General features: G+C 45.1%; 1 protein-coding gene across 2 annotated transcripts in view; it reads right to left on the bottom strand.

Moving 5' to 3' along the window:
- Nucleotides 1–7,539: 7,539 nt before the first annotated feature.
- The window catches only part of Rnf144b (ring finger protein 144B), a 129,967-nt gene continuing 122,869 nt past the window's right edge, over nt 7,540–14,637 (bottom strand). For both annotated transcript variants that reach the window (XM_021215826.2, XM_021215825.2), the window contains exons 7-8: nt 12,570–12,659; nt 7,540–11,167 (exon numbers count right to left, since the gene is read on the bottom strand). In XM_021215826.2, the coding sequence (XP_021071485.1) occupies nt 11,027–11,167; nt 12,570–12,659 (231 nt within the window). In that variant the 3' untranslated portion in view covers nt 7,540–11,026. The remainder of the gene's footprint in view (nt 11,168–12,569; nt 12,660–14,637) is intronic.

The following is a 14,637-nucleotide window of genomic DNA, read 5'->3' as shown; positions in this document are numbered from 1 at the left end:
TTCACTTTTATTGATGCAGTTGGTACTTATTTCTGTTTTCATCAACACGAGTAACAGAGATTAACTCTGAAGCGTTCCTTCCAAATTTTAGGCGCCCTTGCTTATTACATGTTTGTGGCACCGGGTGGAAATTCTAGGAATGGAGTTTAGTATGAGTGCTCTCAAAATTACTCTGATATTTAGAAGTCTAAATGGAGATGTTTTCCCACACATGGGAACCATCATTGGCAAGAACAGCTTATTATGCTTTCAAACACTGTAAGGAATAAAAGGCACATTTTTAGTTCGAAACCTAAAATGTTTTTGAAAGCATTTTGAGGGTCTAATTGACTTTTTTTTCTTAATTTACTGGTTTTGAAAGCCAGAGTAATTTTGTGTTCTGCTTTCGAAGGTGATTTTTTTTATTTGAACCTGAACAAAAATTTCTTTGTGTCTGAGTAGATGTGCCTGTCCATCTGAATCTCCCCCTGTCTTCTACTCCAGCTACAAAACTTAAAACTTAAATAAATAATAATGAGAGGCCACAGGGTGGTTCCTGCATAATGTGAGCTGAGGTTTTAGCTTCTCCACTCACCGATGGGATGCCCTTGAACTACACCACTTAGCCCAAAGCCTCGTCTTCAATCTGTAATGTTGGCCATGTTGAGCACTACTTTCTGAAATACTATGAAGAGTAAAAGAAAATGTTTTGAAGGCACCGTGGAGGGCTGGGGATGTGTCTTACCTTGTTAAAAAAAAAAAAAAAATCATCCTTGTCTGGCACTTAGAAAGCCAGTTCAGGCTCCAGCACTGTTTAAACTCAGCATAGCACTGCGTGCCTATGATTCCCAGCACACAAAAAGCTAAAGCAGGAAGAATACTGTGAGCTCAAGGGTCAACCTGGCCTACACAAGACCCTGTCTTCTTACAAATAATAACAAAAAGCTGTTGGAAGGTACAGCAATTCCAAACAAAACCAAACATGATGAAAGTCACCATATAAATGCAACTGGGTTTTTTGTTTGTTTGTTTGTTTTTTGTTTTGGTTTAGTTTTGGGGGAATTTGTTGTTGTTGCTGCTGCTGCTTGCTTGCTTGCTTGTTTGCTTTAAAAAAAATTCTCATTTCCCCCAGCAAAAATCATTGTTTTGAGGGCACTGGAAATGTATCACAGTTGCTTGCCTAACGTGTATGAAGCCCTGGGTTCAATCCCCAGCACGGCATGTTGGTAAACAACTTATAATGCCTTCTAGCACTTGGGAGATGGAAGCAGGAAGATCAGAAGTTCAAGGTCATTTCTGATCACTAAGAAAATTTGAGGGTAGCTTGGGCTACACAAGAGAGACCCTGTATCACCACCACCACCCCAACCCCCAAACCATTAGGATGACTTAAATCATGTATTTTTCTCTTAACCTCTCTGTCATGTTATAACTGAACAGAACATCATTATATTTGGTAAATATTTATGAAAACTTTTCTTTTTAAACTCTGAAGACAAGGCACGTACAGAGGAGGTTCTATCTGCTTGCAAACTGAAACATTAGATGTGTTTCAGAACTAACAGCAGCCAACTCCATCTGGGTGACTCCTCTTAAGACCATGGCTGGCTGTTGTGTGACAAAACTTTTCCTGGGAAGATAGATACATGTTTACTCACCCCAGATAGGGAACCCCCAATTGACCAAAGTATGGATACCACCAAAGTCCAACTTGGTGGGATTTTATTGGAGATTCTTACAGAAATATGATTGAGGGGTCACTTATAGGAGCAGAAATGACTCAAAGACAGCTGCATCACCAAAGCTCACCCCAACAAGGGCGAGAGCTCACGAAGCTGGGAACTGGTGACATACTGCACAACCTGCAGATGGCTCAACAGAATGGAGAGTGGCCTTTCTGGATGCCTTGGCTGCTCTAAACCTCTTCTGGGCAGCTCAGCTGGTTTCTGCATCTTTGAGGAAGCTGGTCTAAATGCAGTCTCCTTCACAGTCCTGTTCTACTAATCTCAGAGGACTCTCAGCTTTTGTTGGACTCTCAGCTTTTATTGCTTTCTTTTGGGAGGGAGGAGCCTAGTGAATCTGGTTAGGTTCAGGGACTTCCTGAAGCACCTTTGTCTACCTTCCTGCTTACAGAGCTTCCCTGCAAGGTGGAAGGCTTCAATCTTGGAGGAAATTGTTATGAAACACTCCACCTCTTACCTTCTTTTGGTCTCCTCACTCACAATGATCCTCAAGCCTTGGAGGCAGTGACTACAGACATATACCTATGGCTAAGAAAGCATTCCTTGTTCGGGTGCTTAACCAGGGGTTCTGAGTTCAGGCCGACAACAGTGATCTATGGCCTATGAGTGTCAACACAAACACCTAGAGGGCAGTTTGGCAGGTGCATTACACCCATAGGTTAAAATGATAGGAGCTGCTTCCACGTTGGAACCTATGACCTCCCAAGCTGCAGGTTTTTGTCCTGGCTTACAGTATGAACCACAAACTCTATCTTGTGGAGGCAGTCTTAAATCTGACTGGAAGGCTGCTGGTCTTACCCACAATAGCTGAGCCAAGACGCTGTACAAATATGTACAAGGCATGTCTTGTCTGGCATATTGGAATGTGAACATTCAGGATTCATAGCCAAGCAGGAACATTGGTGATAAGGCTCTGCCAGAAGCCCACATGGCTCCTTCTGGCACGATGGCATACATATGTCCCGTTGGTGGCTGCGATGTTATCATGTGATCCACGTTTGCTCTTCCTTCGTTAGAAGTAGTGTTTGGGCCTTTCCTCAGTTTCCCAACTTGCATGAGACACATTCTGGGAAGTATCCCTGTACTGAGCCAAACCCCAGTCTTTTTCTTCAAGGATGGCTTCTGGAGCTTAAATATGACCCAAAGGAGAGATATTAGGAGATAGATTAAGCTCTACCACAAAACAAAACTGGCCACTCTAGCCAATTCTCCCAGTTGCCTCTCTCAGTCCCCTTGATTATACTTTCCCAGACTTCTGGCAGTGAAGGCTTGGAATGAGATGTGATTCCAGCCAATGGGAAGAGAGACCTAACACAGGGCTTCTAGGACAAGACCTGGTCCCCAATACCATTCACCTGCCTGCCTTCCTCCACAGCTACTGAAGTATCTGACTTCCTGCTTAAGGAGCCTCACTGCAGAATGGAAAGTTTAAATCAAATTAAATTAAAGTTACACCACACTGGCTCAGCATCCTCCACCACACAGCGATGTGAGCATATGCCTTGTGGCTCTCGCCGTTCCTACCTCTCTAACCAACTCCAGTTAGAAGAGCGCTTCTCAACCTCCCTAACGCTGCTACCCCTGACTTCAGTTCCTCCTGTTCTCACGACCCCCCAACCGTAAAACTATTTTTGCCTCTGCTTCAAAACTGTAGTTTTGCTACTGTTAGGATTCAGAATGTAAGCACCTGATATGAAGATGGTCTTAGGTGACCCCTGCACGATCCACAGGTTGAGAACCACTGACTTGGAAGCACCCTGACATTGAGGATTACAGCCAGTCCTCCTGACCTGACCTAATGACACCGTATAATGAACAGCTACCCCCACATCCCAGCAGCAGTTAGGAGTAGAGCCAAGCTGGACCTGAAGCCTTCTAATGGCAACTAGAGCCATCTGTCCTCATCCTACACCTCCTGGGGTTGGCAGAGGGCAGAGAAGATAAATATATTGTGACACCGTATTTCCCAGCCCTCTTCCAGGATCCCAGGACCCAGTCACATGTCCCTGGTGTGTCAAAGTCCCAGCTTCAGGCTGAAGCACCGAGCAAACTGCTCTGATGCTGCCTAGGGCCTCTGGGTGGACTTTAAAAGTTTGTTTGCTCTTAAACAAATTGGCTTAGGTTCAAAAGGTAAATTCAAGCTAATCGATAATCAGTTTTATAACTCACCTCAAGGAAACCTAATATTTATTTGAATGTGTGTGATAGTATTCATGTCATCTCCCGCCCCCCACCCCCACCCCATGCACTCAAATCACTAAAAGGAGATACATACCCTTGAATCATGCCAGCCAATACGGAGCTGGAAGATGGACTTAGCTTCTTCATCAAGTGCCTGGTCTGACTTTAATTATACAAACACAAAATTATACAACTACAAAGTGGGGGGGGGGGCACAAAGCAGTTTTGCCATTCTTGGGGGAACGTTGTTCTTGTTTCTTTGGGTGAAAGGAATAGCTGGAACCAACCAGACGGCCCTTCAGATAATGGTGGGAAAATTGGGCAGAAGTGGAAGGAGAAGTTTCAAGGAGAAACAAAGAATTTCACCATGACAGGCCTACAGGCATGACTATGAAGAGACAAATCAGAAGGAGCTCATCCCAAAGCTGCCTTTCCAGCAGTCAGTGAGAGAGATTGCCCGAGTGTGGCAGCCAGAGTGCGGCTACTTCGGTGCTTTGGCAGGCTAGGACGAAACTCATCTGTGTGCTATCCACACAAGAGAGCCGCCACCTTGCTCAAAGCCACCAGTTGGCTCACCACCAGGTGTGGAGAGAGAGAGAGAGAGAGAGAGAGAGAGAGAGAGAGAGAGAGAGAGAGAGAGCAAGTTTGGGTGAAGGTGGTTTTCATGGCATTTGGGAGTAAATTCCATAAAATGCTATGTTTTCATTTGTGACTTTTGGGGGAAGATGTTTCTTTACAATAGGCTGTGCTTGAATTTAAGTCAGTCCAGCGTTCGCTCAGGATGAATGTGAAACATGACTGCTCACAGTCACTTAGTGAGCACAGCTTATCAACTCTGGCTGTTGTCAATTCAGGGGAGACAAGCTGCTATGCACGAAGGGATGAGGAATAGTTCTTGCTTCTCCTGATGCATGGCTGTGAATGTTTGGGGTAGATATTAAGATACTAGAATTGATAACCAATGTGCAGAATTCTGTTGCAATAAACCTGGTTACAGCGGGGGGGGGGGGNAAGAGNAAAACTGAGGATCAATATGGCACTGTTAAAATTGAAAACCACTGTTGGGGATTGGGTCTAACGCTTTGTCTTATTTCGGCTCCCAAAAAGCCAGTCTACCAGACCTGAGGGTCCCTGCTTCCAGCTGGTTTCGATTGATTATAAAGAACTGCCATTCTGCCAATGGCTGGGCAAAAAGACGGAGGTGGGACTTTTAGATTGTACAGGGCGAGGGCCAGGGAGAGAGAGGAGAGATGGAGAATCGCCATGATGGTGAAGCAGAAAGATGAAACTTAAAAGGCCTACCAGCATGTAAGGATCCTGGAAAGTGGCCCTAGTGGCCATTTCCCCAGTTGGGTCTGGGGTAGCAGAGATGAGATATAGATATTAAAAGATATTAACACAGGAATACTGGAGGGGAGTGTTTGTTAGCCGTGGGGGAGGTTTAAGTGTCCAGCCATTGAGCTAGTCAAGGCATTCAAAATTAGCTGGTGTGTATGTGTGTGTGTGTGTGTGTGTGTGTTTCATTCACAAATCCAGAGAGCTCTCAGGTGGGTACAGTGCACATGTGACCTGCCGGGAGCCAGAGTGGCTTAACTAACTCACTACTACAAACTACAGAGGCAGAAAATGGGTTCAAAGCACAATTTCATACACATCAGAAAATCATTCTGTAGGTTCATTAGACCCTCGTATCTGTTAGTGGGTTTATTTACCAGTTGGCCATGCATACTCATCGAAGCACAAGCTGGTAATGCCACCGGGAAAGGATTTGGATGTGAGCTAACTACTTCTTTGAGCTTGGTGTGTAAACACGGAAAGGGAACTCTGGGAACACGCTTGGAGAGCAGAAGCAAGCACTCAGCATTTGAAGTTTGTGGCCTTGCTGAGTTTTTTGTGTTCTGACATTAGCAAGTCAGATGTATATGACCTTGTTACTTCTCTAATATACACCCCCCCTCCATCTCCTGTCCTCCAGATGAACCTCAGAGATGATGGGATGAGGGGTGGGCTGGATATATATATATATATATATATATATATATATATATATATATATATATAGTTATAGTCAAAAATCCCATGTGTGTGACAACATTCCTAGAGTTCATGGTATCTGTGAGATCAAGCCTGCCTCTCCTCCCTTCATCCCTGAGGTTCATCTGGAGAAGGCCAGGTGATGGAGGAGGGTTTATTACAGAAATAACAAGGTCATATACATGTGTAATATATAAAGTACACATGTAAGCACACACACACACACACACATATATATATACATATATATATGTATATATATATATATATATATATATATATATACACATATAAGTACATAGATAAAACCTATGCCTCCATTGATACAGATAATTAAGAGTGCGCATCTCCTCAGACTCATCGATTTGGCAGTCAGGTATAGAGAGTGCCCTGGAATCCTTTCAGGAAAGCCTGTGCTCTTTTTCTGTTGCCATTCAATGTCTGAGCCTTGGGTTGACAAGAACAATAGTCCACTGATTGTTCTAAGGAATGGAATATGGATCATCTCATGGGAAGGTTCTCAAGGTTCTTTCCTTTATGTAAAAATAGAAAAAAAATTATAATTCCTCAAAGTTATAATGATTATAAGAAACACCATTTCTTTCTCATCATCTAGAGTTGGACCTAATGATAAAATGGATTTACTATCTAACAAGTGAAGAGAACTGAATTGCAGAAAAACCTAATTATAATTCTTCTGTAGATTCACTGGGTGCATAATTTACATTGCAACACGTTGGCTGGTTAGGGCACTGATTAAACTTGGTGCTGTACGAAATGGTTCATTCAGTGTTTCTTTGGAAATGCAAATGGGAGCTTAGCAAACAGCAAGCACACTTTGGAAATTCAATAATGTTGACATTCTAGGAGATGATTTAAAAAATTAAGAAACTATAACCCCGAATGTTTTACATGGTCTCTCTGCTCCCCCTCCACACACACACCCCCAAACTGAATTACAAAATGAATTTTAAATAGTCAGTTGATTGCAAATGTCAGGGTGTTACTGTAAGGGGAAATATAACATTTAGCAAAGAGGCAACACCGGTACAAGAAAGTGAGTCTTCAGACCCGCAGAGACACAAGACCTAGCTGTTACCCAAGTTCTGGCACTCAACCTTGGGGGAGTCCTGCCTTGAATACTAATCGCATGGAAATGACCAGAAGCTACCGACCGCTCTCCTGTAACTTGTTTCTTTAAAACTCATAACAAGCAAACCTAGCCTTCTAAGAGATTTTACCAAGGTTAGGACTGATCTTAGCACTCAGTCTATGACTCATTTCTCCTGAGCTCTCCTTGGACACAAAGCTGTGTTTTGCAGTGTGGTTGTTTAAGAAGAGCCAAAGATAGGTCACTGCTGATCACGCCTCTGGGTGAGGGTCAACCCCTGTGTGTTGCTGACGTGGACCACCACACACAGAAGGATGAAGTCTGCACTGAACATTGCGCTTCTCCTGTTTCTTCGAGAACTGTAAGACCAAGAATCACTACCAACATGGAAGTTTGGGTTGTATCTGTAAATCCCGAGCCCGGAATTTCAGAGTGATTTAGCTGTTCCTCAGAGAATAAAACCGAACGCTGTACAGAACAAAGGCTCACATGTTTGGTTTCCTGCTCACATTTATTGGGGCTAAAGAGACTAAAACAGTTCAGTTTCTTCCCAAAGACTTGGAAAGCTATACAATGCAACAGCAATTTAAGTAAGCACACGACAAAACTGCTTGGACCGTGAACCTACAGGAGGTGTGATAGCCTGTAGATATCAATTCAGACAGCTTTACAAAATGTCACTCATCTAAGGCATTTCTGTGGTCTCACAGCCACATGTTCACATCCACAGAGGCATCTATTCACGGACAGAGAGATAGGTTGTTCAGGAGCAGTGGGCGCAGAAGGCGAAAGCAGCACACACTTAGTTATTGAGTAATTTCAGAGAGGAAATTTGACGTTCCAAGAAACAGTTTTGTACATCCAAAAAAAAAAAAAAATCAATCAGAATTTTCCACTTGAATGGGGAAGATTATTTTGTGCTGCAGACAACAAGAAAAATCCAAGCTGAATTATTTGCTTTCCAAAGGCCACTTTCAAAGTACAGATTTCAAGTCCAGAACAAATACCCACAGTGTGAACAAACAGGGTGGCTAAGACGCTATCTAACATTTGCTTTCATAATGGCTTTCTACCTCTCTTCTCTAACTTGTTCTATGAGGGGAAATCCAGAGGCGGCAGGCGGCAGGCTCTGGAGGCTGTACCATTGCATCCAGTGAGCTCTCTGGAAGGTGGGTTGGCACACCCAGCTGTGCACCTGGTGGCTTCTGAATCGATTTCACTCAAGTGGACGGGGAAAATTTTGTCACAGCCAAATGCTTGTTATAGGAACCTAACTGAAGCAGGAGGAGGAAGCTGAGGGACAGGAAAGTAAAGCCTGCAGGGGCTAATTACCCAAAATGAGGACGCTGGCCTTCCCCGCGCCCCCCTGCACAGTTGCCACCTTGTATCTTTGTAAACAAAGTCAGTTGGGCTGGTATTGCACCCTGGGATGAGCCAGGGCTACAGACACTTGGGTTCCGTCTACCAAAGTAGATTCCGGCACACTCTCTCACACACATTTTTGCTATACGATGAAAAAGACACCATTATTCAGGCACTTTGCAACATTAAAAAGAAAAATCCAGTTATGTAAAATCAGTTTGACAAACAACCCCTCCCCCCAGCTGAAAAATAAAATCAAGACTAATGCTTTTATAAAAATCTCTAAGAAGGCAATTTCCCTCAGTTTCACTGGGGAAATCACCCAGGCATTTGCCTCCGTCTTTACTCCAAGTCCACTCCCACCAGCTCTTACTTCAGCGATAACAGCATTTCAGGTTACATGAAATTGGCCCCACTTAGAACCAGGCAAGCCTGGAGAATTTACTGAGGATGGTGCTTGTGGTCGTTGTTGACATCCGTGCAGAGAAATCCAATTTCAGTTGAGTTTCTGTAATCCCCTGAGCTGTGACAAATGCCTCTCACCTCAAGGGAGGCAGGTGACTATGTGTGCAGGTCAGCCACTCAGATGTAGTTCATATTCAGACTACTATGAAATTCCCTTTCAAAACAGAGGTTTGTTTTTCCTGCTGTAACTTAAGACATTCACCGGAAGACGGAGCCACTTTATATGGAAAAATTTCTAATAAATGATTGAAAGGATTTGGGCTGGTTGCCATTCAGAAGTTTTCGAGAGTTCTATGTTTTATACAAACTGTGACTAAAAAAAGCACATGGCCAGGGAATGTTCTGTACATACATCAGATGCTAATGTACACATGTGACCCCCTGAATATATACATCCCCACTTAGGATACATTTCACCACACATGTGATCCCCTGAATACAGACATGCCCACTTAGGATACATTCCAACGCACATGTGATCCCTTGCATATAGACATCCCCACTTAGAAGACATTCCATTGCAGAGGCAAGGCTGACGATAACAGGTTTTTGATAACAGATCTGGAATAGCAGCAGTTTAATAATCTAGTCACCTAGTTGCCAGGGAAAACAGAACAGGCCCTGAATACTCCCTGGCTTCCAGGAGAGGTCTCTGTTAACATGGAACACACGCAGTTCGTATGAAGCACCGGGCTGCTTTGCTAATGGCAACTGTATAGTGCTAGAGGAAAAATATGTTCGTCTTTTCAAAACCTATTTGCTGATTAATTGTATAACAGGCAGAATACATCACACTGAGGTGACATGAATTCCAGCAACTAAAGACACCGGAGCTGTTTCCATCCGATTGCTTGTTGTCACAAGAAATTCTTGAGGACACATAAAGTGCTCAGACTGTCTGGACAGCTCCTGGGAGACTGAGACTAAATTAGGCTGAGGGAAGAGCTGCTCTACATTGTGTTTGAAAGTATGTAAATAACCTGATTACCACTTTATAGAGGCATAAAACCCGCACTAGGGGTTGCTGTAAAAGACTTTTGAGTCTATCCTCTTGAGTAAGTTAGGAACTCACAACAAAAATTCACATGTGTACTAAGTAAAATAAAACCAACCAAACAAAAACCTCTTATGCTGATAAATAGATCATTTTAGTCCTAGAAAGGGAAAAGGTCTTTTAAAATAATCTTATTTTGTGTTATCCGTTGGAGTCACATGGGTTCTATATGTGTGAATGGACTACAAAGTGTACCATTGATGTACACTGTCTGGTCCAACTCCTAATCTGTTGGGAATACGACCACAGAGCCCAAGAAAGGACCCTGCTGTCTACAAGGAAGGCTTTGAAAAGCTTTCTCCTTTCATCCCATATAAAACACTTTTATGGACCACAGCTGCGGGCTGACTGTGAGTGGCGAACCAGTTACCTTAGAAGAATAACATCTGCCAAACAACAGACACCGAATGAGGCCATGTTGCCTTACAAGTTACAACCTTTTCCTGGGAAGGGACAACTCCCTCTGAACGGCAGTTTCCCCTGCCTGAAGATGAGATCACTCGGGGAGAGAGCTGCTATGCTTCTGCCAAGTCACTGTGGGAACGCTGAAGAAGTGCACACGTGGTAGCCAGCACAGGCAACGCCAGCCAGTGTGTCGGCTCCTGAGATAAGCAGCCGGCTCCACTGCTCATAGAACTTCTTATTATGCGGTATCACCCTTCCCCTCCGACTCTGGGCTTCTGCCATGTGTCTCATGGCTGTGGAACCAACACAGACGATTGCTCAGTTTGCAATGCTGCCAAGCACGGCAATACCACCATGACTACACTGAATATTCACCCAGGCTCCTTGGTTTGGATGGAAGATGAGCAGCCTGGTGGGATCCTTCGGAGGGTAAGATGGTGATGTTTTAGAGTCTTCCAGGCTAAAACAAAGTTCCCAACCTGCTCCACAGATACAGTCTGGACTGTGGGGCAAGAGACACAGGCACACTCATGCCCCGGGCGTGGCCTTTTCCAACACTGAATGCTTTCAGGCAGGTTCAAAGTTTGGACAGAGGTCCTTCCAAAGTTTGGCAAGGAGAAGGAGGCAAGGTTGCTAAGTGGGGCTTTTACAGATGTGCTGTCTCATATGACCCAGATGTCTGCGAAGGTGACTTTAGGTTGTGGGTGGGTCATGCTTTTTCTTCTTGCCTCTACAGGACTTGCAGACACAACAGATTATACAGGGAGAGGCCAGGAGCAGCAAGGGTGAGGTCACCAAGGCAATGACACCTAATCCCACAAGGATCCCCACTACCTGGAAATTGAAGAGAAAACCCTATGTCAGCAGGTATGTCATCCGAGAGGTGTACATGCCCCCCCAAGTGTAACAACAGCCATTATGGTCTGAATGCTGTACCCACCCAACCGTCCCTATGTTGAAAACCCTAATACTCAGTGAGATGGCACTTGGAGAGGGGAGCCCTGGGTAACACTGTGAGACCCTGGTGACATTTGGGAGCCCAAGAGCTTGCCTCCATTCTTAGCTTTCTAGCATGGGAGAACACAGCGAGAAAGAGGTCATCTATGAACCAGGAAGAGTGCTGTGAGTGTAACCCTCATGGCCTACATGTCTGGATTCAGAGTCATCTAAGAGACACACCTCTGGATGGAGGGGGAACGTTTTCAGACAGGACTAACTGGGAAGGGAAGACTCGTGATGATGTCCCATAAACTGGGCATTGGACTGACTGAATAACAAAATGTTAAAAAGAAGAAAGACAGACCAATGCTATCCTCTCTCCCTGATTCCTGTTCTGCTGAGACATGAGGAAGTCCTGACCTCAAGTTCCTACTACCACGAACTACCATGCCCTCCCGGCCATGACGGACTGCATCTCTTCAAACCATGAGCCAAATTATGCCCCTGCTTCTCTAAGTCCCGAGACAAGTAACCAACACACGGACCCTTTGCAGAACCTGCCCACGCTGATACCTGGTCCTCAGACTGCCAGCAGCCAGAATGAGAAAGAATCATCTCGGTTGTTTCAGTCACCCAGGCTATGATAATCTGTTAGGTGAAATGGCTAGGATACTGCCTCGGGCATCTTTAGCAATGGTCTCACTGGACACAAACTACAAAGGACTGAATTGAGGGTGAGAGCAAACCAAATGTTAACACAAGCTGAACCATAAACTCTAAACTCTGAGCTGCGGCTGTTGGCTCGTTCTCTACTGGGGCTTCCTCAACAGTCTCACAGGGGCATTAATAGTGATCGTTAGGATGTGAGCATTGGTTTCTTCAAAGGAAGCATAGCCTTTGATAAACACAAAACACTATTAAAAAAACAAACCACAATTCTCTTTGAACCTGCCACATAAACACACAATGGCATGTACAGAGGGATCTGAGGCCCTGCAGGAGCCCACAGCATTGGAGGACTCTGCTTTGATGGTTAATATGCTCTAACTGCTTGTAGGAAACTCCTCCCACGTTTTGCAAGAGCAAAGAACATGGGTATGTCCTTTGGCTGGTCACCCTAATGTTCTGCTCTCTGGTGCCTCTGTCCCTCAACAATTGTGCTCTTGAATTAACTTCAGGCCACAGCTCCATTGTTCTCTGTCTCTCCTCCTACCAGGACCTCCCAGGAGGGCACGGGAAAGCAAGGAAAGCCATCCCAAGTCCAACGCATCTTATGTTCCCTTAAGGTGGAGCATACCTGTGTTCGGTTCCACATTACCGATGCCCTCGAGTGGCCGAGCTTATTCCTGCATGGCCCTTTGTCGTAGTGCCTGAGGAATATGTCATTCTGAAAAACAAAGAGAGGTGTTCCAGTCATCACACCATGTAGAGTGGAGAGGTGAGCGTCAAGTGTGCAGTTCACCTGACGCTATCAGTGACTTCCTCTAGGAATCCTGACAGGGGCAAAAGAACAAGGAATGACCTGCTCCTCCATCTCAAGGGATGGCGAGCTCCGGCAGAGGTGTGCAATGGAATGGGAGAACCATAAGCCAGGAGTAAGCCTGGTGTGACCAGTGCCAGCGACTGACAGGTGAAGGCGAAGGGGAAGCCAGTCACGAGGTAGGAAGAGAGTAATACATTAAATGAGGAAGCCGGAACAGGAATTATAGGAAAACTACTGCGGAGAAAGGAGACAGTGGTCTCATCAAGAGAAATAACCCAGAGATGGAGTTGTGGGTAAAGATGAACGAGCCCCGATGTGTGGAACTTGACATCCGAGCCACACACCCGGAGGCAGATCATTACATATACCTGGTCGCCAAAGGAGGGACCTGAATATCAGTTTACATAAAATGGGGGTGGGGGCGAGTATCACAGAACTGAACTAGCTTGTGTAGAAGAGAAAGTGAACCGAGAAACAGATTCGTTCAGAGAAGACACGAACAGACAAGGAGTCTGGAAAGGACACTGAGGGACAGCCAGAAAGGTGAGGTCAGAGGAGATAGGAGAAATGGCAGCTGGCCGAGATGTCAAAATCTTGGGAGACATCTTGGGAAGTATAGGGTCAGGATACGGCCACGTGGCCACATAAATGCCCAGTGCTAACTGGAGGAAGGCTAGATGTCAATAGCTGGATGTCAATAGCGAGAGGCCACTGGGTTCAACGGAAGCTTGGCTTATGAAGAAGAGGGAGAACAGTCAGGGAGAGGGAGACTGGTCAGCTTGAGAAGAGACTGGCTCCACCTCTAAACAGCACACAATGGACAGAACTAAACGGCAAAGGAGTACAAGAGAAGTTGAGATCTTGTGGAAGAGAGAAGACAATGGAAGGTGGCAAGTCCCTGAGGCTCCACCTCAGCCTCTGACACAGCATGGCGCAAACACAATGCCCAGAACACTCAGTCTCCGTTTGGTGGCTGTCTCAGACTTGGGCTTTAGAAAAATCCCCCTTTCTCTGTCCCAGGTTCTCAACCTTCCCAAAAACGCATCAATATCATGTGGCACAGAACACTGCCCTGTAGAGAGACTCTCTTGTGTGCTGTGTGGGAGCATCACCTGTCAACAGAGAACTGATGGCCTGTTAGCAAAAGGCAGGAAGTAGAAGGTGGGGTTTTCAGTAAAGAGATGGGAACTCTGGGAGTGAGTCAGGCACAGGAAGATTTTCCCTGGACTCTGAGGAAGTCTGGCATGTGAAACTGAGGAGCGACAACTAGCCGTGTGGCAGACGTAGACTAGAATAAATGGGTTGTATGAGTTACCAGCCCAAGCTTACTTTATTCATACATAAATATGCCTCTGAGTTGTTATTCAGGAACTGGAGAGCAGGTGGAAAAGCCCGAAGTTACACTGCCCCACGGAAAAGTACCTTCTTGACAAGCCAATGCCCTCATCTAAAACAGAGATAGCGAGTCCCCAAGACACAGTGACAGAAAGGCGTGCTTCAACATCTGAAGCCCACACATTCAGACTTTTAACATCTGTCCCATTTCATCTTGAGGGCCCACACAACACGAGCGTCTGAACAGAGTGTTCTCAGCCACATCATCCCCCAGACATCCTTCAGCCAGAGGATGGAGAACCGGAGCACACATTTAGTCGCTTATGCTCCTTCCTCCTAAAGAGAATGGCGTGGACTCAGCTGTCTTGTGGGTAGAAACCTGGTTTATGATCTGGCAACAGCAAGGATCTCTTTTTAATGTGTAAATCTTGTTAAATACCACACACGTCTAAGGGACTATGTTGTGGTAAAGTTACTCAAAGCAGAAACTACTGGCAAGCTGTTTAAATTCTTGCATCTAATGCAGTTCCTTAAAAAAAAAAAAAAA

Source organism: Mus pahari, chromosome 16, assembly GCF_900095145.1.
Source record: "Mus pahari chromosome 16, PAHARI_EIJ_v1.1, whole genome shotgun sequence".
Taxonomy (NCBI): Eukaryota; Metazoa; Chordata; class Mammalia; order Rodentia; family Muridae; genus Mus; species Mus pahari.
The sequence above is the reverse complement of the archived record's forward strand: the minus strand, read 5'-3'. Positions and strand labels throughout refer to the sequence as shown.